Source organism: Nyctereutes procyonoides, unplaced genomic scaffold, assembly GCF_905146905.1.
Source record: "Nyctereutes procyonoides isolate TBG_1078 unplaced genomic scaffold, NYPRO_anot_genome, whole genome shotgun sequence".
Classification (NCBI taxonomy): Eukaryota; Metazoa; Chordata; class Mammalia; order Carnivora; family Canidae; genus Nyctereutes; species Nyctereutes procyonoides.
Window position 1 is genome coordinate 11,836,698 of NW_026575132.1, and position 26,322 is coordinate 11,863,019.

Below are 26,322 nucleotides of genomic sequence, written 5' to 3' on the forward strand. Positions count from 1 at the left end.
AAAGGTTCAGCACAGCCATGATCATTTGTGAAAATGTTGTTTTCCTAAAAATTTTGCACCAAATTTTCATTTTTGTGGATGATAACTGAATGTTAATTGATGAAAATGCACATAAAACTAAAAAGAAAATTGAAGTAAATATGACCAATTATTTTGTTGTGAAATTGTATTTTAGTGTATTAGAATAAATAATACTTAGATATTATGCAGATAAATAGAAAATAAAAATATTAATGGAGCCAATGTTATTAATCTAAATATGTATATCTGTTAGGTTTTTTTTTTTTTTTTTTATTGAGTCCAGATAAGTCTCTTGTCTCTTGATTCATCTTGCGGGATTTATTTATTTATTTATTTATTTATTTATTTATTTATTTATTTATTTTTGTGGGACAAATTTATATTCATTTTCTATAGCTTATAGTTTATGACTCTGGAGTTACTGTATAGAATTTGTATGCAATCTGGGGTTGTGTTATATAGATTTCCAATATTAGGATTCTCCAGTATCAGATGTCCTACATACACTATTCTGAAATATTGGGCTAGTGTGTATTAAAGTGATAGAGTTTGTGAAGTTTTTTTAAGATTTTATTTTTAACTAATCTCTATATCCAATGTGGGGCTCAAACTCACAACACCCAGGTCAAGAGTTGCATGCTCCACTGACTAAGCCAGCAAGGCTCCCCTAAAGCAGCAGAGTTTCAAACAATTTCCAGAATTTCACCGTAGGGCTAGTTATACATGAAAGAACGTAAAGATAAGTGATTTATTTTAGGACTATGGGAATGCTGATTCAGCTGGAAGAGTTGCAGTCTCATCCCGGCCCTCTGAGGATATAAAAAAATATGTGAAGGAAGATGAAATAAATATAATCTCTTCTTCCTAGGTTTCATTAGTATCCTATAAAAGAAATGCAGCATTTTCCCCTTCCCTAGTTCTAATTCCCATGTTAACTCTCCACAGGCAGCCACTACATAAATGTGGTGTGTATCTTTCCAGTCTATATTTTTATACTTTAACACACATATTTTATTTGTAATAATGTATTTTACTGTTTTGAATATTTTGAAATATTCACAAATAGTAAACTATAGACATTGTTATGTAATTTTTCACTCACCTTGATTTCTTGAAATCTATCCACATTGATACTTTTATAGATCTTAATTTAACCAGTACATAATATCCCAGCATATGACCAAACCACTATTTTTCTACTAATGATCATAGGGTGTTTCTAATTTTCAACATTATAAGGAATTCTGTAGTCAAACCTTAACAATATATATTTTCTGTTGAAAAGTTGTAAATAAGTTAATGGTGTATGCATTTAAGTGGAATTGCTGAGTTGCAAAGTATGCCCATTTCGTCTTTACAAGATTATCTCAAATTGTTCTCTGAAGTGATTGTACAGGTCCAAAATCTCTAAAGATTTTGGGCCACATGTATTTCAGAATTTTTGGAATGTTATAATATTACAGAATACTTCCAGCAAATATTCTGTAGACCATATCACATAATCAAATACAGTAATACTTTTTGGATAGTAATACTAAGAGGAATAAATAAAAGACTATAAATAGCGCCATAAAGTTCAGGTCAAGTTTTGTAGTCTGATGGGTTCCCCAAAATTTTGTTTTCTGAACTTTTTAAATTTCAGAATTATACTTGAGGAATTGACAACTTGTACCAATTTTCACTTGTTTCAGCAATGTGTGAAAATTTCCCTTTCTTCATTTACCTTAGAGTTGCACTGTCAGACTTTAGAAATCTTTATATTCTGGAAATTTTCATATATATACATATATATATCTCAAGTTAAAGGCAATATATAAAAATAATACATATATATGTCTTAAAGTTAAAGGCAATATATAAAAATGATACATATATATATGTCTCAAAGTAAAGGCAATAATATATGAAATCCCACGACTCCCCATCTATCCATCATCCAGCTTCAACAGCTATTAGCATATGGTCAATCTTATCTCATTTCCCTACCAACTTCTCCATTCCCCATCTCCAAGATAATTTTAGAGCAAATTCCAGATATCCTATTGCTTTATCTATAATTACTAAAATATATTTTATATATTAAAGTATATATCTCTAAAAGATAACTCTTTTATATATATATATATATATAAATCACATACTTTAAATGAATTAATGGTAATTTCTTAATGTCATAAAATGTCCAATGTTCACATTTTTTTACTTATCAAATAATGCTATTTCCAGAGGTTTGTTCAAATTCACATCCAGGGTTCACAGATTACATTTGGTTAATTTATCTCTTAAATATCTTTTCATCTAAAATTATTTCTCCTCTTTTCCTCTAGGTAGTTTATCCTGTAGAGCTTGCCATATTCTGAGTTTAGCTGATTTCATCTCTGTACTGTAGTTAACATGTTTTTTTAAAAAATCTCCTATATTTCCTGTGAACTGTTAGATCTGGAGGCTTGATTAAATAAAGATTTAATCTCTGTTAGTATTTTGCAAGAATACTTCATAGGTGTGCTATGTACTTGTTATTGCTACCTATGTGCAATACCTTTTTCTGATGTTAAGATTGATTGGTGGATTCAGTTATTTAAGAATATTGTTAAATTTTTTATTTTTGCCAATCTGAAGAGTGTGAGATAGTATTTTATTGGTTAAATTTGCATTTCCATATTTACTAGTAAAGTTCAACATCTTTTTATTGTTCATGTAATATCTTTTTTTTTTCATTCTGAATTGCCTATTCATAATCTTTACCAAGTTTTTGTTTGGTTCTTTATTTTTAAAAAATTATTTGTAGCTCTATATTCTGTATATTAATTCTTTGTTATATGTATTATAAAATATTGTTTTTCAACTTCTTTACCTTCTAGTGTCTTTTAAATTTAAGTATTTAAAATTTATATTTAAAATTTTTTAATTTAAAATTTTAATGTTGGCTTTATCAGCACTTTTATTTCTGATTGTTTATTTTATATTTGAAAAGTTTCTGTACTTGAATAGGATATTTTTACTTACAGCCATAACTTATAGGGACACCTGGGTGGCTTAGTGGTTGAGCTTCTGCCTTTGGCCCAGGGCATGATCCTGGAGTCCCGGGATCGAGTCCCACATTGGGCTTCCTGCATGGAGCCTGCTTCTCCCTCTGCCTATGTCTCTGCCTTTCTCTCTCTCTCTCTGTGTCTCATGAATAAATAAATAAAATCTTTTTTTTAAAAAAGCCATTACCTATATAGTTTTCACATTTACTTATTTATAGTCTATTGCTATGTAACAAATTACCCAAAACTTGATGACTGAAAACAACAAACATTTATCTCGTGGTTTCTGAGTCAGGAATTAAGAGTGGCTTAGCAATGTGGTTCTGCCTCAGGTTCTGTCAGAAGACTGCAGTTAAGGTGTTGGCTTGAGCTAAAGTCATTTCACCACTTGACTGGGGGAGGATCTGCTTCCTAGCTCACTCATGTGGCTTATTCCTTGCCACATGGGCCTCTCTACAGAGCTGCCTCACGGTAGACAGCTGAGCTCGCCCAGAGAAAGCAATTCAAGCAAGAGCAAGAGAGTGCCCAAGATGGAAGTCACAGTCTTTTTATAACCTTATATCAAAAATAACATCTTGTCACTTCTGCCATATTCATTAGAAGTAAGTTAATAAGTCTATCCCATGCTCAGGGGGAGGGAATTACGCAAGGACATGAGTACTAGGGGGTAGGGATCATTGGGGGCCATCTTAGAGGCTGGTTGTTACATTATTTTAGTCCCCCCTTATCCGCAGTTTCACTTTCCAAGGTTTCAGTTGCCTGTTCTCAACCACAGTCTGGAAGCAGATGATCTTCCTCCTGACATATTGTCAGAGGGTCAGTAGTAGCCTAATGCTACGTCACAATGCCTTCGTCATTCACCTCACTTCATCTCATCACATAGGCATTTTATCATCTCATATCATCACAAGAAGAAGAAGGGTGAGTACAGTACAATAAGATATTTTGAGAGAAAGAGAGACTTCATTCATGTAACTTTTATGACAGTATATTTTTAGAATTGTTCTATTTTATTAGTTATTGTAGTGAATCTCTTACTGTGCCTAATTTATTAAACTTCATCATAGGTATATAGGTGTAGGAAAAAAACATAGTTTATATAGGGTTAAGTACTATCCATTGTTTCAGGCATTCACTGTGGGTCTTGGAATGTATCCCCCGCGGATAAGGGGGGACTACCGTATTCTAACAATACAAATAGAAATAAGGAAATAAATAATTATAAAAGGAAATAAAACTTCACATGACAATATTTACTAATAAATGTAGCTTTTGTAATTTCTATATAAAAGAGTGATAAAAATTTTATAATTAAAAAACATGTATGTAAATATCCATTAACATTCAGTAAATGTGGTATTTTCAGATTTCTTTCCCATAATGTACATTTGGTAAATGTAACTTTTGGTTACATTTTTACATTTAGTAAAAATAAACTTTTAAATTTGTGTGTTTATATTAGTAAGACTTACTGATGTTTTCTTTCCTTAAAGTTGTGTAAATGAAAGTGTAAATTTTAATATTGCCAACACCAAGTTATTTTTATTATAGTGTCCAGAACAGATGGATACTTAAATTAATATCAATAGTTGGTTTTGGCCCACAGGGAGTAGAGCCGTGGTAATGGAGTGTCAGTATGGGCCAAGGAGAAAAGGTTTCCAGTTAAAAAAAATCAGTGAACAAGAGAGCAGGTCTTGTCAGCTCTACAAAGCCACTTGTCCAGCCCGGTAAGCTTTATTTTTTGTTTCCTTTTTACTATGTATTTATTTTCTATTAACTAATATACACATTTTTATTAAGCTTAAACTGTGCCAATAAGCATACGTGAAATCTAAGTTTCCTTTTACTCCCACTCCCTATGTCTCCCTTTTTTTTTTTTTAGATTTTATTTATTTATTCATGATAGGGAGAGAGGGGCAGAGACACAGGCAGAAGGAGAGGCAGGCTCCATGCCTGGAGCCTGACGCGGTACTCGATCCTGGAACTCCAGGATCACGTCCTGGGCCAAAGGCAGGAGCTAAACTGCTGAGCCACCCAGGGATCCCCCCTATGTCCCTTTTTAAGGCAACATCTCTTACCAGCTTCTTAAAGATCTCTCCAAAGATATTCTGTGTATATATGCATACATATATCCTCCTTTATACTCATAAATGTTGAAATCTCAGTAAAACTTACTAATATTTTCTCTCCTTAAAGTTAGGTAGTAGTATACCTTCTTTCTTGCTGTGAATTCGCATTGCCTTATTTCTATTCTGAATACCTATTATGGTTATTTACTGCACAACTATTTTGCTTCATACTAGAATGAATGTAATGACATATACCACTCTATGCTTTGCTTTTTTTTTTCATTCCCAGTGTACCTAAAAACTGCCTCCATATCTGTACATAAAAGGACTGATTCCTTCTTTGTTTTTATTTTAGAAATAAATAAAATCTTTAAAAATATATATGTATATAATTGACAATAACTTTATATTAGTTTCGTGGTTCCTTCTTTTTGATAGCCATAAAATATTACATTTGTGGATGAATTGTCATTTACTAAATTAGTCCTCTGATAGATATGTAGACTCTGAAAAATATTCTTTATTATTATATACAAAGTTGCAGTTAAGGGATTTCTGGGTGGCTCAGCAGTTTAACGCCTGCCTTCAGCCCAGAGCGTGATCCTGGACTCCCAGGATCGAGTCTCGCATCAGGCTCCCTGCATGGAGCCTGCTTCTCCCTCTGCCTGTGTCTCTGCCTCTCTCTCTCTGTGTGACTATCATAAATAAATAAAAATTAAAAAAAAAATAAAATAAATAAAATAAAATAAAATATTGACAGGTATTATAAAGACAGTTGCTCTACAGAGAGATTTTACCAATAATATTCATACTAGCAATGTATGATACCAACACAGTAAGTTTTAGATAGACGAAGACTATAGATTTGTCATTGCTTTGGGTTTTACATTTCAGAGAACTATTCATTGCTATCCAGTATGTATCCCTTGGGGCACTCCAGTTAAGCTTAGGAAATACACTGCCTGCCTCCAGGGAACTGATAGTTTCTTGACCTTTAGAGGTGAGTTTGGGAAATTCTGGTGCCATAAGGGTAGCCATGTTCTCATCATCTGACCGCTGTGTTTCTTCTGCCTTATCATCACTGGCTGAGAATGTTTTGGTGGATCTTCCCTTCCTGAAACTACCAGAGTTCCATTATCAAGTAAATAAATAATGCTTCACATTCTGAGGAAGTGGAAGAAACATTGGCTACCACATGGAGAATTGACAGTGCAGCACATGCTCCTTCATCCTCTAGCTGCCCAGACTACTGTCTCTCTCCTCCTGTAACCCACAGGCATGAGTTTTTTATGGCTTCCAGAAGAGTTGAGAAGAGGCAAATCCAGAAACAAAAGTTAATATACGGGGTGCCTGGGTGGCTCAGCAGTTGAGCATTTGCCTTTCACCCAGGGCATGATCCTGGAGTCCTGGGATTGAGTCCCTTATTAGGCTCCCTGCATGAAGCCTGCTTCTCCCTCTGCCTGTGTCTCTGCCTCTCTCTATGTATCTCTCATGAATAAATAAATAAATCTATAAAAAAAGTTAATATACATGAATATCCAGATATTTTTACTGATGTAATTATTGTTAATTTGCTAATATGCACGGAGAATATGGCTTCTTTTTTCTGCATAATCCTCTGAATGCTTTGTAGTTTAATTGATTTTTCTCTAAACTTTAATGCTTAAACTTCTGCTTGGTAAGTTTGATTTTCTTGACGTTATATATGAAATAATTTCTTCTTATAAACAGGATTTATATTAAAAAGGTACAGAAGTTTCCTGAATATGGAGTTCCTACAGACCCCAAAATTGATAAGAAAATAATCCGAATGGAGCAGGAAAAAGCTTTTAACATGCTAAAGAAGAACTTGGTAGATGCTGGTGGTGTTCTTAGGTATGACATTTATATAGTTATTTTATTTTTACAAATTAATTAGCTCCATTTACAAGAATGTTTTCTGTAAGAGAAATTATAATTGTTTTCTAATTACTTTATTAAGAATATTTTTTATGGGCAGCCTGGGTGGCTCAGCAGTTTAGCGCTGCCTTCAGCCCAGGGCATGATCCTGGAGACCCAGTATCGAGTCCCACGTTGGGCTCCCTTCATGGAGCCTGCTTCTCACTCTGCCTGTGTCTTTCATGAATAAATAAATAAAATATTTTTTAAAAAGAATGTTTTTTATAAGGGAATTGTCTCCCTAGTGGTTCCCTAGGTATTAAAATTTGCCACTGTATAAACCGTTGTGTTTATCAGCCAAACGTTTGGATAATGCCTACTTAAGAATTATGTATACCATATGGAAGATTTTCCCCAAAATGACACATGCATATTTAGCAACACATATCATTATATATTTCGTACTTTGTTTCTGATACTTCTTAGGAGCCGAACTTATAGTCACCTGTATATTCTTTTTAACCCATCTTCGATTACTTATAGTAGCCAGAATTCTAAGCTCTACATAAAATTCTATTTTATACTTGTTGTGCTTCAGATTTTACATAAGAAGAAATACTAGCTTGCTTTCTTACTTTTCTTTATGTTAGTTCAGGTGAAGAACTTATAATGGGATTAAGTGCATGGAATATAGTTTTGGTAAAAAATTTTTTTCTTTTTTTTTTAAGTTTTATTTATTTATTCATGATAGGGAGAGAGAGAGAGAGAGAGAGAGAGAGAGAGGCAGAGACACAGGCAGAGGGAGAAGCAGGCTCCATGCCGGGAGCCCGATGTGGGACCCGATCCCGGGACCCCAGGATCATGCCCTGAGCCAACGGCAGATGCTAAACTCTGAGCCACCCAGGGATTCCCTCCCTAAAATTTTCTTTGCGTATTGGCACCTGGGTAGCTCACTTGATTGGTTCTCCACCTCTTGGTTTCAGCTCAGGTCATGACCATGAGGTTGTGTGATGGAGCCCGGCTCTGGCTCTGTGCTCAGTGTGAGTCTACTCTCTCTCCCTCACCCATCTCCTGCTTATGTGTTCTCCCCTCCCTCTCTAAAATAAATAAATCTTTACAAAAATAAATAAATAAATACCTAAACTTCTGGAAATGTGAAAAATGAGTAGCCAATAATTAAATCATTCAGTTTGGAGAACATTGCATATAATTTTTAAATAGCCTCTGTTACATGTATAGTATTGGTCATTGCAAGCACTTTGTACGAAAGTATCGATTAAAACAATATGCTACCAGATTATTTCATTTTCCTAGCATCTGTGTTTTTGCAGTGCTATTTGAAAGATATGTACTCATGTTCTAGTTGATTCTCTTGTTCATTGGGGCAATAGGAGCTGTGTACAATAGAGGGGCTGTGGCACAAGAGAGGGGCTGTGGTGCAATAGAGATAGTGTATTGAGCTCCTATCAGAGAAGATTCTCCTGCACATCTCAGTCTTGGTAGACTCCAAATTATAGTCACCTTTTTTTTTTTTGGAAGGATTATAGGTGGGACACAGAATTTATAATTTGGTGATAAAAATCATAGAAAATGCACAGTTTAAAAGATGGTGACTTTGGAAGTCTTACTAAATTTACTTAACATTTTGAAATTTAAAATACCATTTTCACGTATACCTAACTGCTGTACACTCTTTAACTATAGGGCTATAGTGAAAGTATGTAAAGATTTATAAAGATTTTGATTTAATTGGGTATAGCCAACTTAGAAGGGAGTCTGGGTGGCTTAGTTTCTTGGCTGTCCAGCTCTTGGTTTTGGCTCACGGTGATGAGATGAGCCCAAATCAGGCTCCATGCTCACCAAGGAGTCCGCTTGAGATTCTCTCCCTCTCCTACACTCTCTCTCCCCCCTCCCCCTCTCCCCTTCCCCCTCTGCCCCTCCCCCAGCTTGCACACGTGTGCTCTCTTTCGTGTGTTGCACTCTCTCTCTCTCTAAAACAAATAAAATTTGTCAAGTAAAGCATCAAGCAGAGGATATTTTAAATTTTATTTACATTTATTGTTTTAAAATGTTTATTCTATTTATTTAATATGACATAATCATATAATCTTTTCTTAAAAGATTCTTTTTTTTGATGAGTTTTTTAAAAAGGGTTTTATTTATTTATTTGACAGAGAGAGAGCACAAGTAGGGGGTGCAGCAGGCAGTGGGAGAAGCAGTCTCCCCGCTGAGCAGAGAGCTGAATGTAGGGGTCAATCCCAGACTCTGGGATCATGGCCTGAGCTGAAGGCAGTTGCTTAACCAACAGAGCCACCCTGGCACCCCTTCTTGATGAGTTTTAACATAAGTAACTATGATTCTTGCCTTTGTCTAGTAACATAATTCAAAATATTTCTTCTTGTCAGGTGGTATGTACAGTTACCAACAAAGCAAGCTCATCAGTATCATGAATTAGAGACTTCCTGCCTCTCTTTGCCACCTTCCCCTTTTCCTGTTTCTTCTCTTGAAGAAGAGGAAACTACAATTAGGGATGAGAATTGTGCATTACCCTCACGTCTGCATCCTCAAGTAGCACATAAGATTCAAGAATTAGTGTCACAGGGAATAGAACAAGTATATGCAGTAAGGAAACAGCTAAGGTATGTAAAAACAAATTGTTCTTGTACATTTTTCATTTTTGTTTGTTAGTTTAAATAATATATTTACCATCACAGACATTTTCCAGGATGTATGCTATCAGAGAAGATAAGAAATATAATTTATTAATTTATTAAAATAATCTTATTTATGAATTGACCGGTTTTCTAGCAGATACTTGGCAAGCCATGAGTAATGACTCAATTTACTCATTTTAAAGATTCCATATTCAGATTGAGCAAATTGAACTATTTCTGAATTATATACCAATTGAATTATATAATAAATGCCTTTACAGAAAAAAACCTTCATAGAACTAAAGATTTTAAAACCTAGGCCAAGATACTTATTTAAGCTATTCAAAATGCAATTAAATTGTGTTACAACAAAAGAAAATGGATAGTTCTTTGTATGATAGAAGTTTACAGTAGCAGTCTGGTCCAATGTTATTGATACTCAGGTTACAATAACAATTATTATTATGTGGCACTTAGTATATGTGTGCCAGGTATTATATGCCCTTTATATGCATGATCTCATTTATTGTGACTCTATAAAGTTGGTATATTTGTCTCCATCCTGCACATGAGAAAATGGGTGGTATGAGTGGTTAAATAACTGGTTGAAGAGGTAGAGGTAGGACTGAAATCTAGATCTAATTCTACAGCCTGTGCTTTTTTAAGTACCATGATTTTGGGTACTTAATTGGCCTTATTCCTAATGGTCATCCTGTAGTCTGATCTGAACAACACAATGAGTATTTCCTAGGATTATATCTTAATTAATATATGATTTTCCCATTTAGCAGCTTTCTTAGACATTTTATATTCATTTTCATTGGGGCATTGTTAGAGCAGAGCCAAAATTTGGTAAAGCCATACATTATCTACTAAACTTGAACCTTAAGAACAGAGGTATAATACAACTCTAACATATGATCTATGGAATATAATGCATAAACCATATAAATTTTGGACTTTATAATAATTTTTATGTATTTTTACATATTGATGTGTCAATGCTGACTCCTATTTCTGTATTCTCTTTTGTCTACTTATAAAATTCAAGCAGATCATATTTCATATAGTAAGTGATGCCTTTTGGCTGAAGTGTAACAAGATGTTTATGCACATAACCTGGGTGTAGGCCCAAGCTCTCTTACTTACTGCTAGATGTTAACTTTGGCAAGTTATTTGACTTCAGCAGCCCTTAGTTCCCCTCTTTGTAAAGTGGGAATGATAACTGCGCTTACCGCACAGGATAATAGTAAGTGTTAAAGGAGATCCGTGGTAAGAAGTGTTCGGTACACTAGCATTCAAAACATACTATGCTTAAAATGAAAATAATGATTCCTTTAAAAATTCTTAAAATTGTCAAAGCTTACTCTAGACATAGAGATATTTAACCAATGAAAGTATTATGTTGCTTTAGTCTGCATGATTTCTTTGATTTGGTGTACAGAAAAAATTAGAAGTGGAAAAATATAAATTATAATGCTGTAAAACATGCTTTAAGAAGTTTATGCTAAAAAAGAACCATTTTCTCATTTGATCTGAAATATATTACTAGATTATTTATGTTTTAATTCTATTTTATGCTCTCTACAGAAAATTTGTAGAAAGAGAACTATTTAAACCTGATGAGGTACCTGAAAGACATAATTTATCCTTTTTTCCAACTGTAAATGATATTAAAAATCACATCCATGAGGTACAGAAATCCTTGAGAAATGGAAATAATGAGTATAACTCAGAGATTATTCCAGCAACGGTATGATTACAATTTCAATTCTTCATTTTATTATAGAATCTTTCTCAATGTCTCTTACTATTTGGCCTAATGGTGGAGTGGTTGTTATTAGGCCATACAAATAACTGTGATGAGGACAGCCCAGGTGGCTCAGTGGTTTAGCACCGCCTACAGCCCAGGGCCGGATCCTGGAGACCCAGAATCAAGTCCCACGTCAAGCTCCCTGCATGGAGCCTGCTTCTCCCTGTGCTTGTGTCTTTGCCCCTCTCTCTCTCTGTCTCTCTGTCTGTCATGAATAAATAAATAAAATCTTAAAAAAAAACAAAAACAAATAACTGTGATGAAAGAAAAATAGTAGATTTGGGGGTGCCTTGGTGGTGCAGTCGGTTAAGCATCCAACTCTTGGTTTCAGCTCAGGTCTGATCCCAGTGTCGTGAGATTGAGTCCTGCTTTAGGTTCCTTTCTCAGTATGCAGTCTACTTTAGTTTCTCTCTCCCTCTTCCTGTGCCCCCTCCCTCGGCCCTGAGCTTGCTCACTTTCTCTCACTGAAATAAATAAATAAATCTTTTTTTAAAATTTTTATTTATTATTTATGATAGTCACAGAGAGAGAGAGAGAGAGAGGCAGAGACACAGGCAGAGGGAGAAGCAGGCTCCATGCACCGGGAGCCTGACGTAGGATTCGATCCCGGGTCTCCAGGATCACGCCCTGGGCCAAAGGCAGGCGCCAAACCGGAGCCACCCAGGCATCCCATAAATAAATAAATCTTAAGGAAAGGGAAGGGCCACTTGGGTGGCCCAGTTGGTTAAGCATCTGCCTTTAGCTCAGGTCATGATCCTAGGGTCCTGGGACTGGGTCGGGCTCCCTGCTCAGTGGGGGCTCTGCTTTGTCCTTTTCCCTCTGCCCCCCGCCCCTGCTTGCTCTCTCAAATAAATAAATAATATCTTCTTTTAAAAAAGAAGAAAAAATAGTTTCTTTTTCAATGTGAACACTATGAACCTTCATGATGATTTGACTAAAATTTTATATTACTTTCAGAAGAAATATCTGAATTTCCAGCTCTGAGTATAATAACAATAGTTATCTTCATTTAAAAATCAATGTATTGGGGATCCCTGGGTGGCTCAGTGGTTCAGCGCCTGCCTTTGGCCCAGGGCGTGATCCTGGAGTCCCAGGATTAAGTCCCACGTCGGGCTCCCGGCATGGAGCCTTGCTTCTCCCTCTGCCTGTGTCTCTGCCTCTCTCTCTCTCTCTCTCTCTCTATCATGACTAAATAAATAAAATCTTTAAAAAAATAAAAATCAATGTATTTTATCTCTGTAAAAAGTATATCTTATTCATCAACAAATATTTATTGAGTATATATTGTGTATACCTCCCCCTCTTTTAAAAACTAGACAAGGGGCAACCTGGGTGGCTCAGTTGGTTAAGCATCTGACTTGATATCTGCTCAGGTCACGATTCCTGGTGGTGAGATCAAGCCCTGCACTTGTGAGGCTTTACCTCTGCAGGGTGTCTGCTTGAGATTCTTTCCCTCTCCTTCTGCCCCTCCCTGCTCTCTCTCTCTCTCAAATAAATAAATCTTAAAAAAATAAAACAGACAAGTTTCAGTAGGATAATTCAGACTTGAATACATAAAGGGATGATGTTCATTCTATATGCCATCTTTGGATGTAAATTTTACCTCATACTGTGATACTGTAATTATCCCCTGAATATTGGTCAGTTCTGTAAAAATTTTGCTAAAAAACTACTAACTATAATACAGGCAGTAATTATGGCATTAAATCTCAGTAGCAGGGCACCTGGGTGGCTCAGTCAGTTAAGTGTGTCTGACTTGATTTTGACTCAGATCATGATCTTAGGGTAGTGAGACCAAAGTCCCACTTCGGGCTCTGTGCTCAGCAGTGAGTTTGCTTGGGATTCTCTTCCTTTACCTCTCCCCCTTGCCCACACTTGCATGTGCTCCCTCTCACTCTCTAAAATAAATAAATCTTTTATTTTTATTTTTTTAAAGATTTTATCTATTTTAGAGATAGAATGAGCAAGCAAGAGAGAGAGTGAGAGAGCATGGGCAGAGGGAAAAACAGACTCCCCACTGAACAGGGATCCCCATGTGAAGCTCAGTCCTGGGATCATTCAGTCATGACTGGAGCCAAAGGCAGATGCCTAACCAACTGAACCACGCAGGCACCCCAATAAATAAATCTTTAAAAAAAATCTAAGTAGTAATACCCTTTGTTCTCCAAATTTTTATTATCCAAATTGTGTCTTCTTAACTAAATAGATTCAGATTTTAGCTACTGCTACTATTCTTTTCCACCCAAAACTCTCTTAATTATTCACTGTCCAAAGTTCAGGAAGTAAAACATTTGGTTAGCAATGATCTTTGCCATCTACACTTGCTATCCAGATTCGTGCTATCTGAACTTGGGAAGTTAATGTATTTGATAATGAAGTATACTTATGTTTTGAGAATATAAACAAGTGAAGAAACTAATTTCTGAATAAAGCACAATTATGCTATCACTGAATAAGATGATAGTTGTATTGATACTTTAAAATACTTTTAATATAAGTGCTTTATTGTTTTTACTGAATTAAATGTTCTCATTTCAGCTTCAATGGACTACAGATAATGGGCATATTCTCAGAGAGACTGTGACAGTTACATTTGCAGAAGGTAGGTTATCTTAAATATCTTTAATATATAAAATCAATGTTAAAGCTGGAAGATATTGAAGATATTATCTCACCTAATCAAATTTTATGGATAAGGAAACCAGGGCCCAAAGAGACAAGTGCAGCTATGTTAAGATTTGTCAAAATAATTCTAGCTGTTTAAACATATATACTTATACTTACTCCTATATACTTTCTCATATATATTAATCAGATGTAAAAAAGGATGAGATGTTGCCTTTTGTAATGACATGGATGGGCCTAGAGGGTATTATGCTAAGTGAAAAAAGTCAAACTTCTCATGAGAAAGACAAATACCATATGATTTCAATACATATGATTTTTTCATATGTGAAATCTGCTAAACAAAATACATGAATAAACAAAAAGTACAATCAGACTTACAAATACAGAGAACGAACTGATGGTTGCCAGAGGGGTGAAGTAGTAGAGGATGGGCCAAATGGGTGAAGAGGAATGGGAGAAGGCTTCCAGTTAGTATGAATAAGTCACGGGAATAAAAGGCACAGGAGTACTTAAGTGGCTCAGTTGGTTGAGCATCTGACTCTTGGTTTCAGTTCAGGTCATGATCTGGGGATCATGAGATCAGGCTCTGTGCTCAGAAGGAGTCTGCTTGAAGATTCTCTCCCTCTACCCTCCCCCCTCAAATAAATAATCTTTTATTTTTTTAAGATTTTATTTATTTATGAGAGGCACAGAGAGAGAAGCAGAGACATAGGCAGAGGGAGAAGCAGGCTCCCCATGAGGAGCCTGATGCAGGACTCGATCCCAGGACCCCAGGATCACAACCTGAGCCAAAGGCAGATGTTCAAACACTGAGCCACCCAGGTGCCCCAATAAATATTTTTGAAAAAGGCACAACATAGGGAATAGAGTCAATGTTACTGTGATCACATTGTTTAGTGATAGATGGTAGCTACACTTGTGATGAGCATAGCACAACATATAGAAAAGTTGAATCACGGTATTATACACTTGGAACCAATGTAACATTGTGTATCAACTATACTCAAATAAAAACAAAAATGAGGAGGGCCTGGCTGACTTAGTTGGAAAAGCCTAGGACTCAATATTGAGGTTGTAAGTTCAAGCCCACATTAAGTGCAAAGATTACCAAAAATAAATAAATAAACTTAAAAAAATAAAAAATAAATAAATTTCCTCACATAATCAGCTTTTATGCTTTATGACTAAAATTTTGAGACTGATTACAAGTATACCTGACTGTAAAGCTAGGCTACTTCCTATAATAACCTTAAGAGATCTTGATCAGGAAACTATTATTCGTTTTATATGGTTTATATGGTTTGCTTTTTTTCATATACTCTTACTTCTGTGTTCTCTTGCTATTCCAAGCTTATTTTACTCTTTTTTCTCTTTTCTGGAGATGCGTTTTCTCTGCTTCTATATGGCAAACTCTTCTCACTATTCAATTCAATTCCTTTGGCTCATTCTTTTGTATTTACCTCTGCGGTTAACATGGTATCCTTTTGTTTATATATCTGTATCTTTCATTATGATTTGAGCTCCTCAGGGGCAAGGGCTATATTTTATTCAAGTTAACCATACCTAGTTCCTAGCATAATCCCTGCTATAAAGGCAACATCTAAATAAATGCTTTAGAATAAATTAATAACTATATACAGTACAATTATTTCTTTATTCTTTAGCTCATTAACCTTTGAGTCACTGTGCATAGAAAATAACTTTCAAATTCTTTAACATTATTCATTTGTTCTGCACATATTTTACTTACTGTGGTAAGTGCTGGACATAAAAGAGAACAAGTAAGTTTCTTCACTGAATTTCAACTTTAGCAAGAGAAAAAGACACTAAGCAAATATATTCTAATTCCTATTATGAATATTGCCATAAAAGAGTTTTTCTTTTTAAAAAAAAATTTTTTTTTTTTTAATTCATGAGAGACACACACACACACACAGAGAGAGAGAGATGCAGAGACACAGGCAGAAGGAGAAGCAGGCTCCATGCAGGGAGCCCAATGTGGGACTTGATCCTGGGATTCCAGGATCACACCCTGGGCTGAAAGCAGGCGCCAAACTGCTGAACCACCCAGGCATCCCAACCATAAAAGAGTTGTGCAAAATTGTGTGAGAATAGTGACAGAGAATATAACTTAATCTAGGGAGTAGAGAAGTGACACTTGAGGAAGTGGCTTTTAAACTAAGATCAGAAGAATGGATAGGAATTTGCTAATCAAAAGATTACCATGTTTGAAAGGTAAGCAAGGTGTGAGCTTGTCATGTTTCAGGAACTTAAGGAAGCTGGTATGGTTTTAAGCATAGACAATGCTTGGAAATAAAACTCAGTATGCAAAGTGGGTTTAGGAGGCCCTTTGAGCTGTCCAAATGAAAGATGATAGTAGTGGTTAGTCTATAGTTATTGACATTTATACTAAAATTGGACAGATTTTAAGAGTTTTCAAAAGTTTTGGTTACTGATTGAATAGGTGTGGGAGGTAAAAGAATGGGAATGATCTGGGATGAATCCTGAGTTTCTTCCATGAGCAACTGATTGATAATGGCATTTACTGAGGTAGGCAGCACTGGTATAAGAATAGGATTTGGTGATGGCAAGGGGAAAGAAAAATGTTCATAAAATCAGGTATGGAAAGCTTAGGTATCAGAGCCATTTCAGTTGGGTGGATTGCGAAGAAGCTACATTGGGATGGTTGAAGAGTAAATGAGTGATGAATGAAGAAGTAGAGACAATGTGCTATGAAGGGAATATGGGGCTGAGGGAAGGTATTCTCAGATAAGACAGACCTGAAGAGAGAGATGAAGATGAAGGTATTTGATAGCTTTGGTGATGAGAAGTTGAGGAAATTACTGATAGTTTCTCTTTTCTCTTTAAGTAAGAGTGCTGAGAATGAAAAAGGTCTCAGGTAGTGTGGCCAAGATTGGACATCTGAAATCTTCTATCATATAGAGTGAGAGAAACCTAAGATTGTCAGGTACAGGTGAAGGTCCTGTTGAAGTTGATGATCATGAATTGGTATTAGTAGTAGCAGCAAGTTTCTTTCTCAGTGGCATTCCGCTTCAAACATGTAGGCTCTGGAAGCCATTTTCATTCAGTGTTAGGATTTTATCAGAGGTTATAACAAAAGTACTAAGAAGCAAGGGAGTTTAGGGTATTTGCAAGAGTGACTGAAACTGTAACTGTAGGATTCTACTAAGCTGAATGGGGAGAGAATTTTATTAAGGAAGAAGTTGATATATCTGAAGAAAACTGAGGAAACAATGGACTGAAGTTCACGTGAGATTAAAATAACAGGTCTAGTAAAGTACTTAAGGAGAGTCCCTGGAAAAATAAGAGTTTGTGATCAAAGAAAATGAGATGTTTGAATTCGCGATTTAATGAAGCCAAAAAATGAAATAAGTTAGAGAAAGACCTATACCATGTGATTTCATTTATATGTGGACTCTAAAAACCAAAACAAATAAGCAAATAAAAAGCAGAAACAGACCCATAAATACAGAGAACAAACTGATGGTTGCCAGAAGGAAGGAGTGGTAGGAGATGGGTACAATGTATTAAGAGGAGTGGAAGATACAAGCTTCTGATTCTGGAAGGAACAAGTCACTGGGATACAAGAGAACATAGTCAATGGTACTGTAATGGCATTGTATGGTAGCTACACATGAGATAAGCATAGCACAACATACAAACTTATGGAGTCAGGGATCCCTGGGTGGCGCAGCGGTTTGGCGCCTGCCTTTGGCCCAGGGCACGATCCTGGAGACCCGGGATCGAATCCCACGTCGGGCTTCCGGTGCATGGAGCCTGCTTCTCCCTCTGCCTGTGTCTCTGCCTCTCTCTCTCTCTCTCCCTGTGTGACTATCATATATAAATAAAACTTAAAAAAAAAAAAAAAAAAAACTTATGGAGTCAGTATATGTACACCTGAAACTAATGTGACATTGTGTATCACCTATACTTCAATTAAAAGAAATGAAGAAGCCAAGAAATGTGAGAGTGCTGTTTAACCTTCTCAAAAATTCTTTGAGGAAGATTCTCTTACTCCTGATTTTACAGATGAAACTGAAGCTTAAAAACCAAGTTAAGTAGCATGTTGAAGGTTACCAAGAAAAGCTAGCTGGTGCTTAAATCCATCCTTGTCTGACACCAGGGTCATTTTTAAAAATTACTTAGTTACTGTATAGAAGCAATAAACAGTTGTTGATATTGGTTTTGATTGGCTTTAAGAGATGCATATATTTGGGTTAATACATAAAAATTACATGAGAGGGACTATATTCTCTAAGGACAATTACTTTGCAATTGAGATACTTAAAAACAGATTTTTACTCTTATTCATTTACTCCAAAATGAATTATTAAAATAAATTTTAATACTATTATTATTGAGGACCCACCTTATGCTGGGTATTATCCTAGGTATAAGGGCTACCAAAGATAAATTAAGTTTGGTCTTTATAATTGAGAGGCTCAGTAAGTTTTATATATCCAGAGAAGCATGAGCATGGAAGTTAGATTGCAATTACAGTTGCAAATACATTATCTTTCAAGGAAAAAAAAATTCAATATCAGATCCTAGATATACTGAATTTAAATTAATGGAGGTTGAACCTAGGAATTTATATTTTTAAAAAGTTCCTGAATGAGGGCAGCCCAGTGGCTCAGCGCTTTAGCACTGCCTTCAGCCCGGAGCATAATCCTGGAGACCTGTGATTGAGTCCCACGTCAGGCTCCCTGCATGGGGCCTGCTTCTCCTCTGCCTTTGTCTCTGCCTCTCTCTCTCTCTGTTTCTCATGAACAAATAAATAAAATCTTAAAAACAAAAAAGTTCCCTGAATGAGGGATGCCTGGGTGGCTCAGTGGTTTAGTGCCTGCCTTCGGCCCAGGGCGTGATCCTGGAGTCCTGGGGATCGAGTTCTGGGGATCAAGTCCCACATCGGGCTCCCTGCATGAATCCTGCTTCTCCTTCTGCCTATGTCTCTGCCTCTCTCAATCTGTGTCTCTCATGAATAAATAAATAAATAAAATCTTAAAAAAAAAAAGTTCCTGAATGATTCTGATCCTACCAGCTCAGGGAATAGTGGACAAAATAACTTCTTGAAGTCCTTTTCAAACCTTTGACTTTATTTCCTATTCTAATTGTGACAGTGTTATAATAAAATGTAGTATCACATAACATAGAAGCCATAAACATTATTTTGTTTTGATAGCTGTTTTTTTAATATAACTTAGGAAATTCACCAGGAGAATCAATAAATACCAAAGTGGAAACAAATCAGACAAGAGGTTCTTTGTCTCCAGAGCCAGTCCACTTGCTTTCCTCACTTTCCTCATTTCAGCCAAAAATATTTACGCAACTACAGGTAGGTATCCAGTGAAATAGACAAAATTGAAGCTTTTCCCCTTCTTCCTCAATCACTCTTCTTCTAGGGATTTTATAGAATTACTATAGAATTATAATAATGACAAAAGATGTTTTTATTATTAATTTCCTGACTTTTTTGATATCTTGGGTATATGAGGAGCTAGCCCACACTATGGAGTATCTTGATATAAGATCATTTAAACAATACTTTTTGAAAAAGTTGGAATTGACTGTGCATGCAATAAAATTTAGTTGTACTACTTTTCCTTTGTTTTTCTCTTCAATATCTTAGCAACTATACTCCTATATTTTATTCTAATTATGTGTCAAAAGAATAATATATCCTATGAGAAAATTAGACATAGTAAATTTCAACATTTTGATGTAATTCTTTTTGGTTTAAAAGGGTTTGCAGTTGCAACCAAGATTCACTTCTGATGGATCACCGGCTCTGCTATCAGTAAATAACCACCCTTCCTCCAGTCCTTCAAGACTTCTGGATTCATTAGAAAGTACTGTAATGAATAATAATTCTCTACTTCTTGGTCAAAGTCATAGTCTTCAAACAGATACTTGCCTAACCCCAAACAATAGCATTATTACCTCTACCATGGGTAACCTTCCAGGACCAGATCAAAATCTAGCTGCAATGGACCAGCTGGTGGAAGTTGGAGATGTTGAGGATACAGAGAATATGGAAGGATGTGTTCATCGGATTCTGCTAGGAAATGTGCAGACCATCCCAATACAGATTATAGATAGCCACCCAGCTATTAGTAAGTTCAAAGCAACTTGTAATTTTATTTTGTTAACTTTTATAGACTATCATTACTATTACACTACAGAAAACATTATCATTTCTTCTCAGGGGCTTATAATATATAAATAAAGCAAAACTACAAGATAAAGGGGAAAATGTCAAGAACATAATAACTTTTAAATTTCTTAATTTTATTCTCTATCAAAATTATTCATTCCCTAATTACATAATTTTACATGGAAAATCTGTGGTGACATGAAATCAGAGGATCATTTTATAATGCATGAAAAAAATTAGAAACTTTAAAAGGAAAACATTTAGTGTAAAGATTACTGTGGAAAAAGTGTTAAAAGGAAAAATGGAATGGAGTGGGCAGATATAAATGTTAAAGATTTTGAGTTATAAACTTAAATCTTGAGTTCTACAGAACTTGAAAGGGACCTAGGTAAGCCTTGGAGACTTGGGTTTAATCCAAGACCTTGTTACCTTCACTTTGTAACAAACTCAGCTAACATAGTAATATATTCAAACTCTTACTTGACCCATATACTCGCTTTCACATAGCTATTCTAGATTGGGCACTTTTGTGGGGAAACATTTGTGATTTGCTTTGAAGAGCAAAAATCTTCATAGAAGTTATTGTTAGAACATAAAAAGTATTTACTTTCTTTACATTCTTAGTCATCATCCTTCTGGGTAAGGAAAAGTATAAGATAGTTCCTACCAGAAAAGAATCATTATCTTTTAAATTTATTGGAAGCATTATTTTTAAGAAAATTTATCCAGAGTTCTGTGGCAATTGTCACTACTGAATAAGTTTAGTAGAAGAGAGAGAAAAGGAATATATGTGAGTTAATCCTCACAACTTCCTGAATAGTTGATGATGTCCCCATTCTACACATAAGGAAATCAAGGCTCAGGGAGGTTAAGTAATTACCTAAAAGTGATAGAGCAGGAATTTAAACCCAGATTTATCTGCCTCCAAAGTTTTGTTCCATTCTAACGTGCTTCCTCCCTCTGTGTTGTACCAGTGGGTACAATGGGAGCTCTAATTCAGATTGCTTTTTTGTTTGTTTATTTGCTTTAAGATTTTATTTATTCATGATGGACAGAGAGACAGAGAGAGGAAGAGGGAGAAGCAGGCTCCATTCAGGGAGCCCGACACGGGACTCAATCCCGGGACTCCAGGATTGCGCCCTGGGCCAAAGGCAGGCGCTAAACCACTGAGCCACCCAGGGATCCCCTCTAATTCAGATTGCTTTAAAGGAGACCCTCTTTGGATCTGAACTTGCATGATTTATCAAGTTAGATCATGATCTGAGGGTCTACTTCACCTGAATATGAATTTTGAGGGTCATTCAAATCCATCTTCTACTGTTTTTTTCTATAGTGTGGACTAGCTCCTCATATACCCAAAGTGTGTTCAACGCACTTTCCTGAGCAAATATTAGTCCCTTTAATCCTGGTTCCCTATAGCAAGTCAAAACTGATATTGTGAGAAAGAGAGAGAAAGATTTTATCTTAGACATTCCACCTACCAGATAAGATAGTGTTGCTGGTATGCTGCTTTCAGATTAATCTGATCATAAGTACTTTAAAATTAGAATGGTAAGCACAGTGTGCAGTATTTCAGATAAGCAAACACATAGCTTGTACAGCTAAATCAGAACTATCCATTAAGAAATGGCACATTTTTTATATGTACTTATATAGGGGAGTTTCTTTAGGGAGGGAACATTTTCCTCGATATATGACCACATATGGAAACCAAATGGGAGTGGTAACAAATCTGTGAATTTGTAATATATATGTCTACTGTTTGCAAAATATCATTTTCAAATAATGGGAGGCTTCTTGACTTCTTTTTACATATATTCTTAAAGACAGTTAAGCTTAAATATAAGATAGTCCTCATAATTTTATTAAATTATGGACTGCTTTTTTGTCAAAGTATCTGTAAAGAATAACTATGGTTTTCTTAGTCCCTTCTTGTTTTCATTACCAGAAGCATACTGAAAGAATTTTTTTAAACTTCTCAACATTTAATTTTTTATAATTTTTCTTTTTCTTTTCTTTTTTTAATTGAAGTTTAGTTGACACATATTGTTACATTAGTTTCAGGTGTACACATCCTGTAAGAATTTATTATAAATGACTATTAAGATGTCAGAAGTACTGAGTTCTCAAACACACTGACGGCTTTTCAAAAAAACTGCAGTTTTTTGCCTTGCTTCTAAATTCATGTAATTATAAAGATTCCAGTGTTATAAGTTACATTAACCTTTAGGCTTTTTCTTTTATGTTTGGTTTTAAAGTTGAAGAAAATCCAGAAGGTACCATTTCTGTGAACCAAGTTAAGCAAGAACCCAAAGAACCTCCATTGTCTATGGAAACAAAAAAAATTTTGGACTGTAAGAAATTATCTGCCACATAAATTATTGAAGCTTTTCAGAATTTACAACTTGGGTGACTTCTGATGTCATAAAAAAGAAGGTGAATATTGTCAAAGCGCAGCATTGTGATAAATGGACTGAAGACTAGTTCAATGAGCAACTTTGATTTAAAACCGATGTTTGTTGCCAAGTCCATATTTTTGGAAGCTATTTTACTCCTCTCATTTTGTATAATTCTTATGCTTTTTGATTACTGATAAGGCCAGTATTTCAAAAGATCATTTGAATTTATCCATGACAATATAGTCTGAACACAAATAGTTACCTAACTCATACCTTGGAAATATCCAGTTTGAGGTCTGAATAGACAAAAACAACAACAAAAAGGTCTATGTGTGTGTGTGTGAGACTGTGTATATGTATGTTGACTTTTTAAAAAGTTACAAAAGAACTTTTTTCCTCTTTAAAGTTGTGACAAAATTCTTTACGTTAGCAGACAGGTGAGAGATTATTTGTAGTCTGTCTCATTAGGAAGGATAAAACAATAGTAGATTTTAATCATAACACAAAGCGCAGCATTCACATCTGTGGAAACTGTAGTTGCATTTTGGCTTCTTCCATTATAATTTTTATACTTAACACTACAAACCTATAACATAATAATGGTCATCTAGTAGAAATTTAAAGTGTCTTGGTAAGTACTCAGAATTTTAACTTGAATTAATCAGATAAGCAACAGAAATAAATGTATATTGCATGGATTTATATACTAATGTAGGGAAAGCACTACTTGTGGATAGAAACATGTAGAAATTAAGAGAATTCAGAAAGAATAATAGACTTCCCCTGGTGTTTACAGATGATTTGGGGGAACTTTTTGATATCAGGAGAGGATTTTTTTTTTCCTATTTTGTATCGAAGATTCAGCTCTGGTTGGAAAAGAATTTGAGTTGTGTTTATTTTTCTATGCCAGAGTTCTTACTGAATTGGTGGTATTAGAATTTATAATATTTCAAGGTAAGTATTTGTAGTTAAAATTTAGTTCATATTTAAAGCAACTGATGTGTATGTATATTTGCTTGTTGAGTAACAATATTTACTTGAAATGCTGATTAAGTCCTAATCACTATATTCATTGTAAGCTTCTGTTTTCTGGAAGGTTGGTAAACTAGAAATGTCAATTATAAACTGTCAATAAATCAATGTAAAGGTTTTTTTCAACCCAGAGACCATTTGTGGGTATAGTTAGGATTTTATTTAAAAGTAATAAGGATTTCAAATGGATATTAATGTTTAATATTCAAAGCATACAAGATATGTGAAATTTAACCATAATATTTTACATAAATATGAATCATTTTTCTCTTTTCTAAGTCCAGTCTCTCATTCTTAATTCACTTTGTTGCAGGTACACAGCATGTATCTAAGTATAAAGCATTGTTATATTAGAAGTGATTGGAACTCTTAAAGTCTTTGCTCTTTAGATTTATACCCTATTTAATATGAAAATGTATTTATAATCCTATTTAATAAAAAGTTAATATTCAGTTACATATGATTTTTAGTTAGAACAGCTAACTGTTCTAAGAATTGAAAGTATTTGATGTCAGCATTTTAGAGGCAGGCTGCTAAATCTGATTATGTTACTCTAAGTTAGACACAGCTCTTAGTTACTTCAACCCCAGATTTCTCTTAGTCTGTGTATACTTAAAGGGTATAAGTCTAAATTTATAATGTAGTATTATATTGTAGGTAATGATTCTTTTCATTTGTTATTTCTGGGTTTTATGGAAACTGTTTTCAAGATATTAAGTAATCTTTTCATTAATGGCAGTAGTTTTTTATTATTAAATATTTTATCAATTGAACTATATTCCTTTGGAGACATTCTATTCCTTTTTGATGTTGAGTTGTTAAGGAGAAATGCTTGTTAAGAAACAAACTCTAGTCAGTTACCTACAAGGATGAGAGATGTTAGAGCATTCAGACTTAGGCACTTGATCAAGAACAAAGCATAGTTAAAAATATTTCTCTCACTTCATTTTATGTGAATGTCTCTTTCTGGTACTGGGTTTTTGTGGGGGTTTGTTTTGTTTTGTTTTGTTTTGTTTTGTTTTGTTTTCTGTTTTTTCTTTCTTTCTTTCTTTCTTTTTATGAGGACAGAAAGTTACAGTACATCCTCCCCACAAACAAAAAACAAAATTAAAAAGCATGAAGGAAGGTTTAAGTCCCTAATTGTATACTCTTTTGGTTTTTAGGTAGAAACTGGAACTATCAATATTTTCATGTAAGTATTTCAATGAGTAGCTCTTTAAAAATGGCTTCTAAATTTTTAAAAATTCATTTGTCCTCTACATGCATGTTCAGTCACAGTATATCAGTATTATATTTTAAAGGTGCTTAGCATCACTTTTTTAAAAGTATGTTTACATATTTTAAATAGTAAATTATTTTTTAAATGCACAGGGTATTAAATACAAGTGCATAAAATTTTCAGTAGCTATATTTGGCATTCTCCTAACAGCTCTACAGCAAAGTTTGATATATGCTCTTTTGTGTCATGTATTACAAGGTGTAATATCTGTCATAAAAGTTGGACATTCAAAATAAGTAGTTAGAAATTCATAATTGCAACTGAGCTTTTTCCCTCATTGTAGTTTTCATGTTTCAAAGCCTCCCAGTGAATTTTATATACACTCTAGTGAATTATAAATAAATACCGCCATGGTGGGCTTTTCCTTCAATATTAATTTTTTCCATAAGCAGTTAACATGCTTAAAAGAAAAAGCTTTCATAAAAAGTACCTTGTCTTATCCGATGTTTTCTAAAAGTCACGAAAATGGTAGAAAACAGATTTTGGAAGCTGATCCTGCATTACAGTTTCTGATTTTGAGGCCTACCAGCTTGTGTTTCATTTTTACATCCTGTCAAAATACATACTTAATCATGTGAGTGTGAGAAAGATGTCATTTAATTTGTACCAGGTCTTTTTTAAAGTTTTAAAATGTGTGTGTGTGTGTGTGTGTATAGTAACTTAATGTATAGTGTCTTTGTTATAATGTAATATTTTTCATTAAAAATCCTGTGTTATTTTTTTCTTAAATTTGTTAGTTTTCTTTTTATACTTTTTTTCTGGGGATAGTGGTAGTTTTGTTCATCAGATGTTGAATAAACACTTTACCTGAGAACTTTGGCTAGAAATTTATGTTCAATTTGGAACCTGAAAGTTTTTCAGTATAACTGCCAGTAGTCCCTATTATCGTTACATTTAGGCACATATATGCATTTAGTACTCTCAGCTCAGCCAACCATCAATATTTTAAAACAATGCATGTAATAAGGTATTAATTCTTTTTCTATTACATCTTGACACTGTGACATCTTCAAGTACAGCTTTATATTTTTTTGGCATAATGAAAGAAGTATATGATTCAAGAAGGAGGGATCATCAGTGTTTTCCCTCTTGGCTTTTTTTGCTTTATTCCACCCTGCCTATTTTATAGGACCATAGAAAATCTTATTCTCTCCAGAAAAGACACTGTATTAACTGTTCCCCATCAGCTGATTTAGACATTAGACATGTTAAATGGTGTATTGCTTTGGTATCTGTAACTTCTACTTGATTAACTTTGTTATAATGGCAGAAATTTAGTGTACTTTTGGCACATACATGTTAGCTATGAAAACTAGCGTTAAATAATACAAATATTCATTGCTGA

The 26,322-nt window shown here is 34.6% G+C and overlaps 1 protein-coding gene across 6 annotated transcripts in view; it reads left to right on the forward strand.

Moving 5' to 3' along the window:
- Window positions 1-26,322, forward strand: part of CARF (calcium responsive transcription factor) — a 70,026-nt gene that overhangs the window by 32,398 nt on the left and 11,306 nt on the right. For 2 of the 6 annotated variants that reach the window (XR_008666988.1, XR_008666989.1), the window contains 8 exons: window positions 4,657-4,777; window positions 6,851-6,994; window positions 9,403-9,636; window positions 11,242-11,404; window positions 14,003-14,066; window positions 19,318-19,448; window positions 19,857-20,226; window positions 22,526-24,890. Coding sequence is in view for 1 of the 6 variants with exons in the window: in XM_055345162.1 (XP_055201137.1) it covers window positions 4,657-4,777; window positions 6,851-6,994; window positions 9,403-9,636; window positions 11,242-11,404; window positions 14,003-14,066; window positions 19,318-19,448; window positions 19,857-20,226; window positions 22,526-22,644 (1,346 nt within the window). In the remaining 5 variants the exon portion in view is untranslated. Of the gene's footprint in view, window positions 1-3,933; window positions 3,972-4,527; window positions 4,778-6,850; window positions 6,995-9,402; window positions 9,637-11,241; window positions 11,405-14,002; window positions 14,067-19,317; window positions 19,449-19,856; window positions 20,227-22,525; window positions 25,680-26,322 lie in introns of those variants that run through there. The other 4 variants (XR_008666992.1, XR_008666990.1, XM_055345162.1 and 1 more) reach the window with 4 other exon arrangements.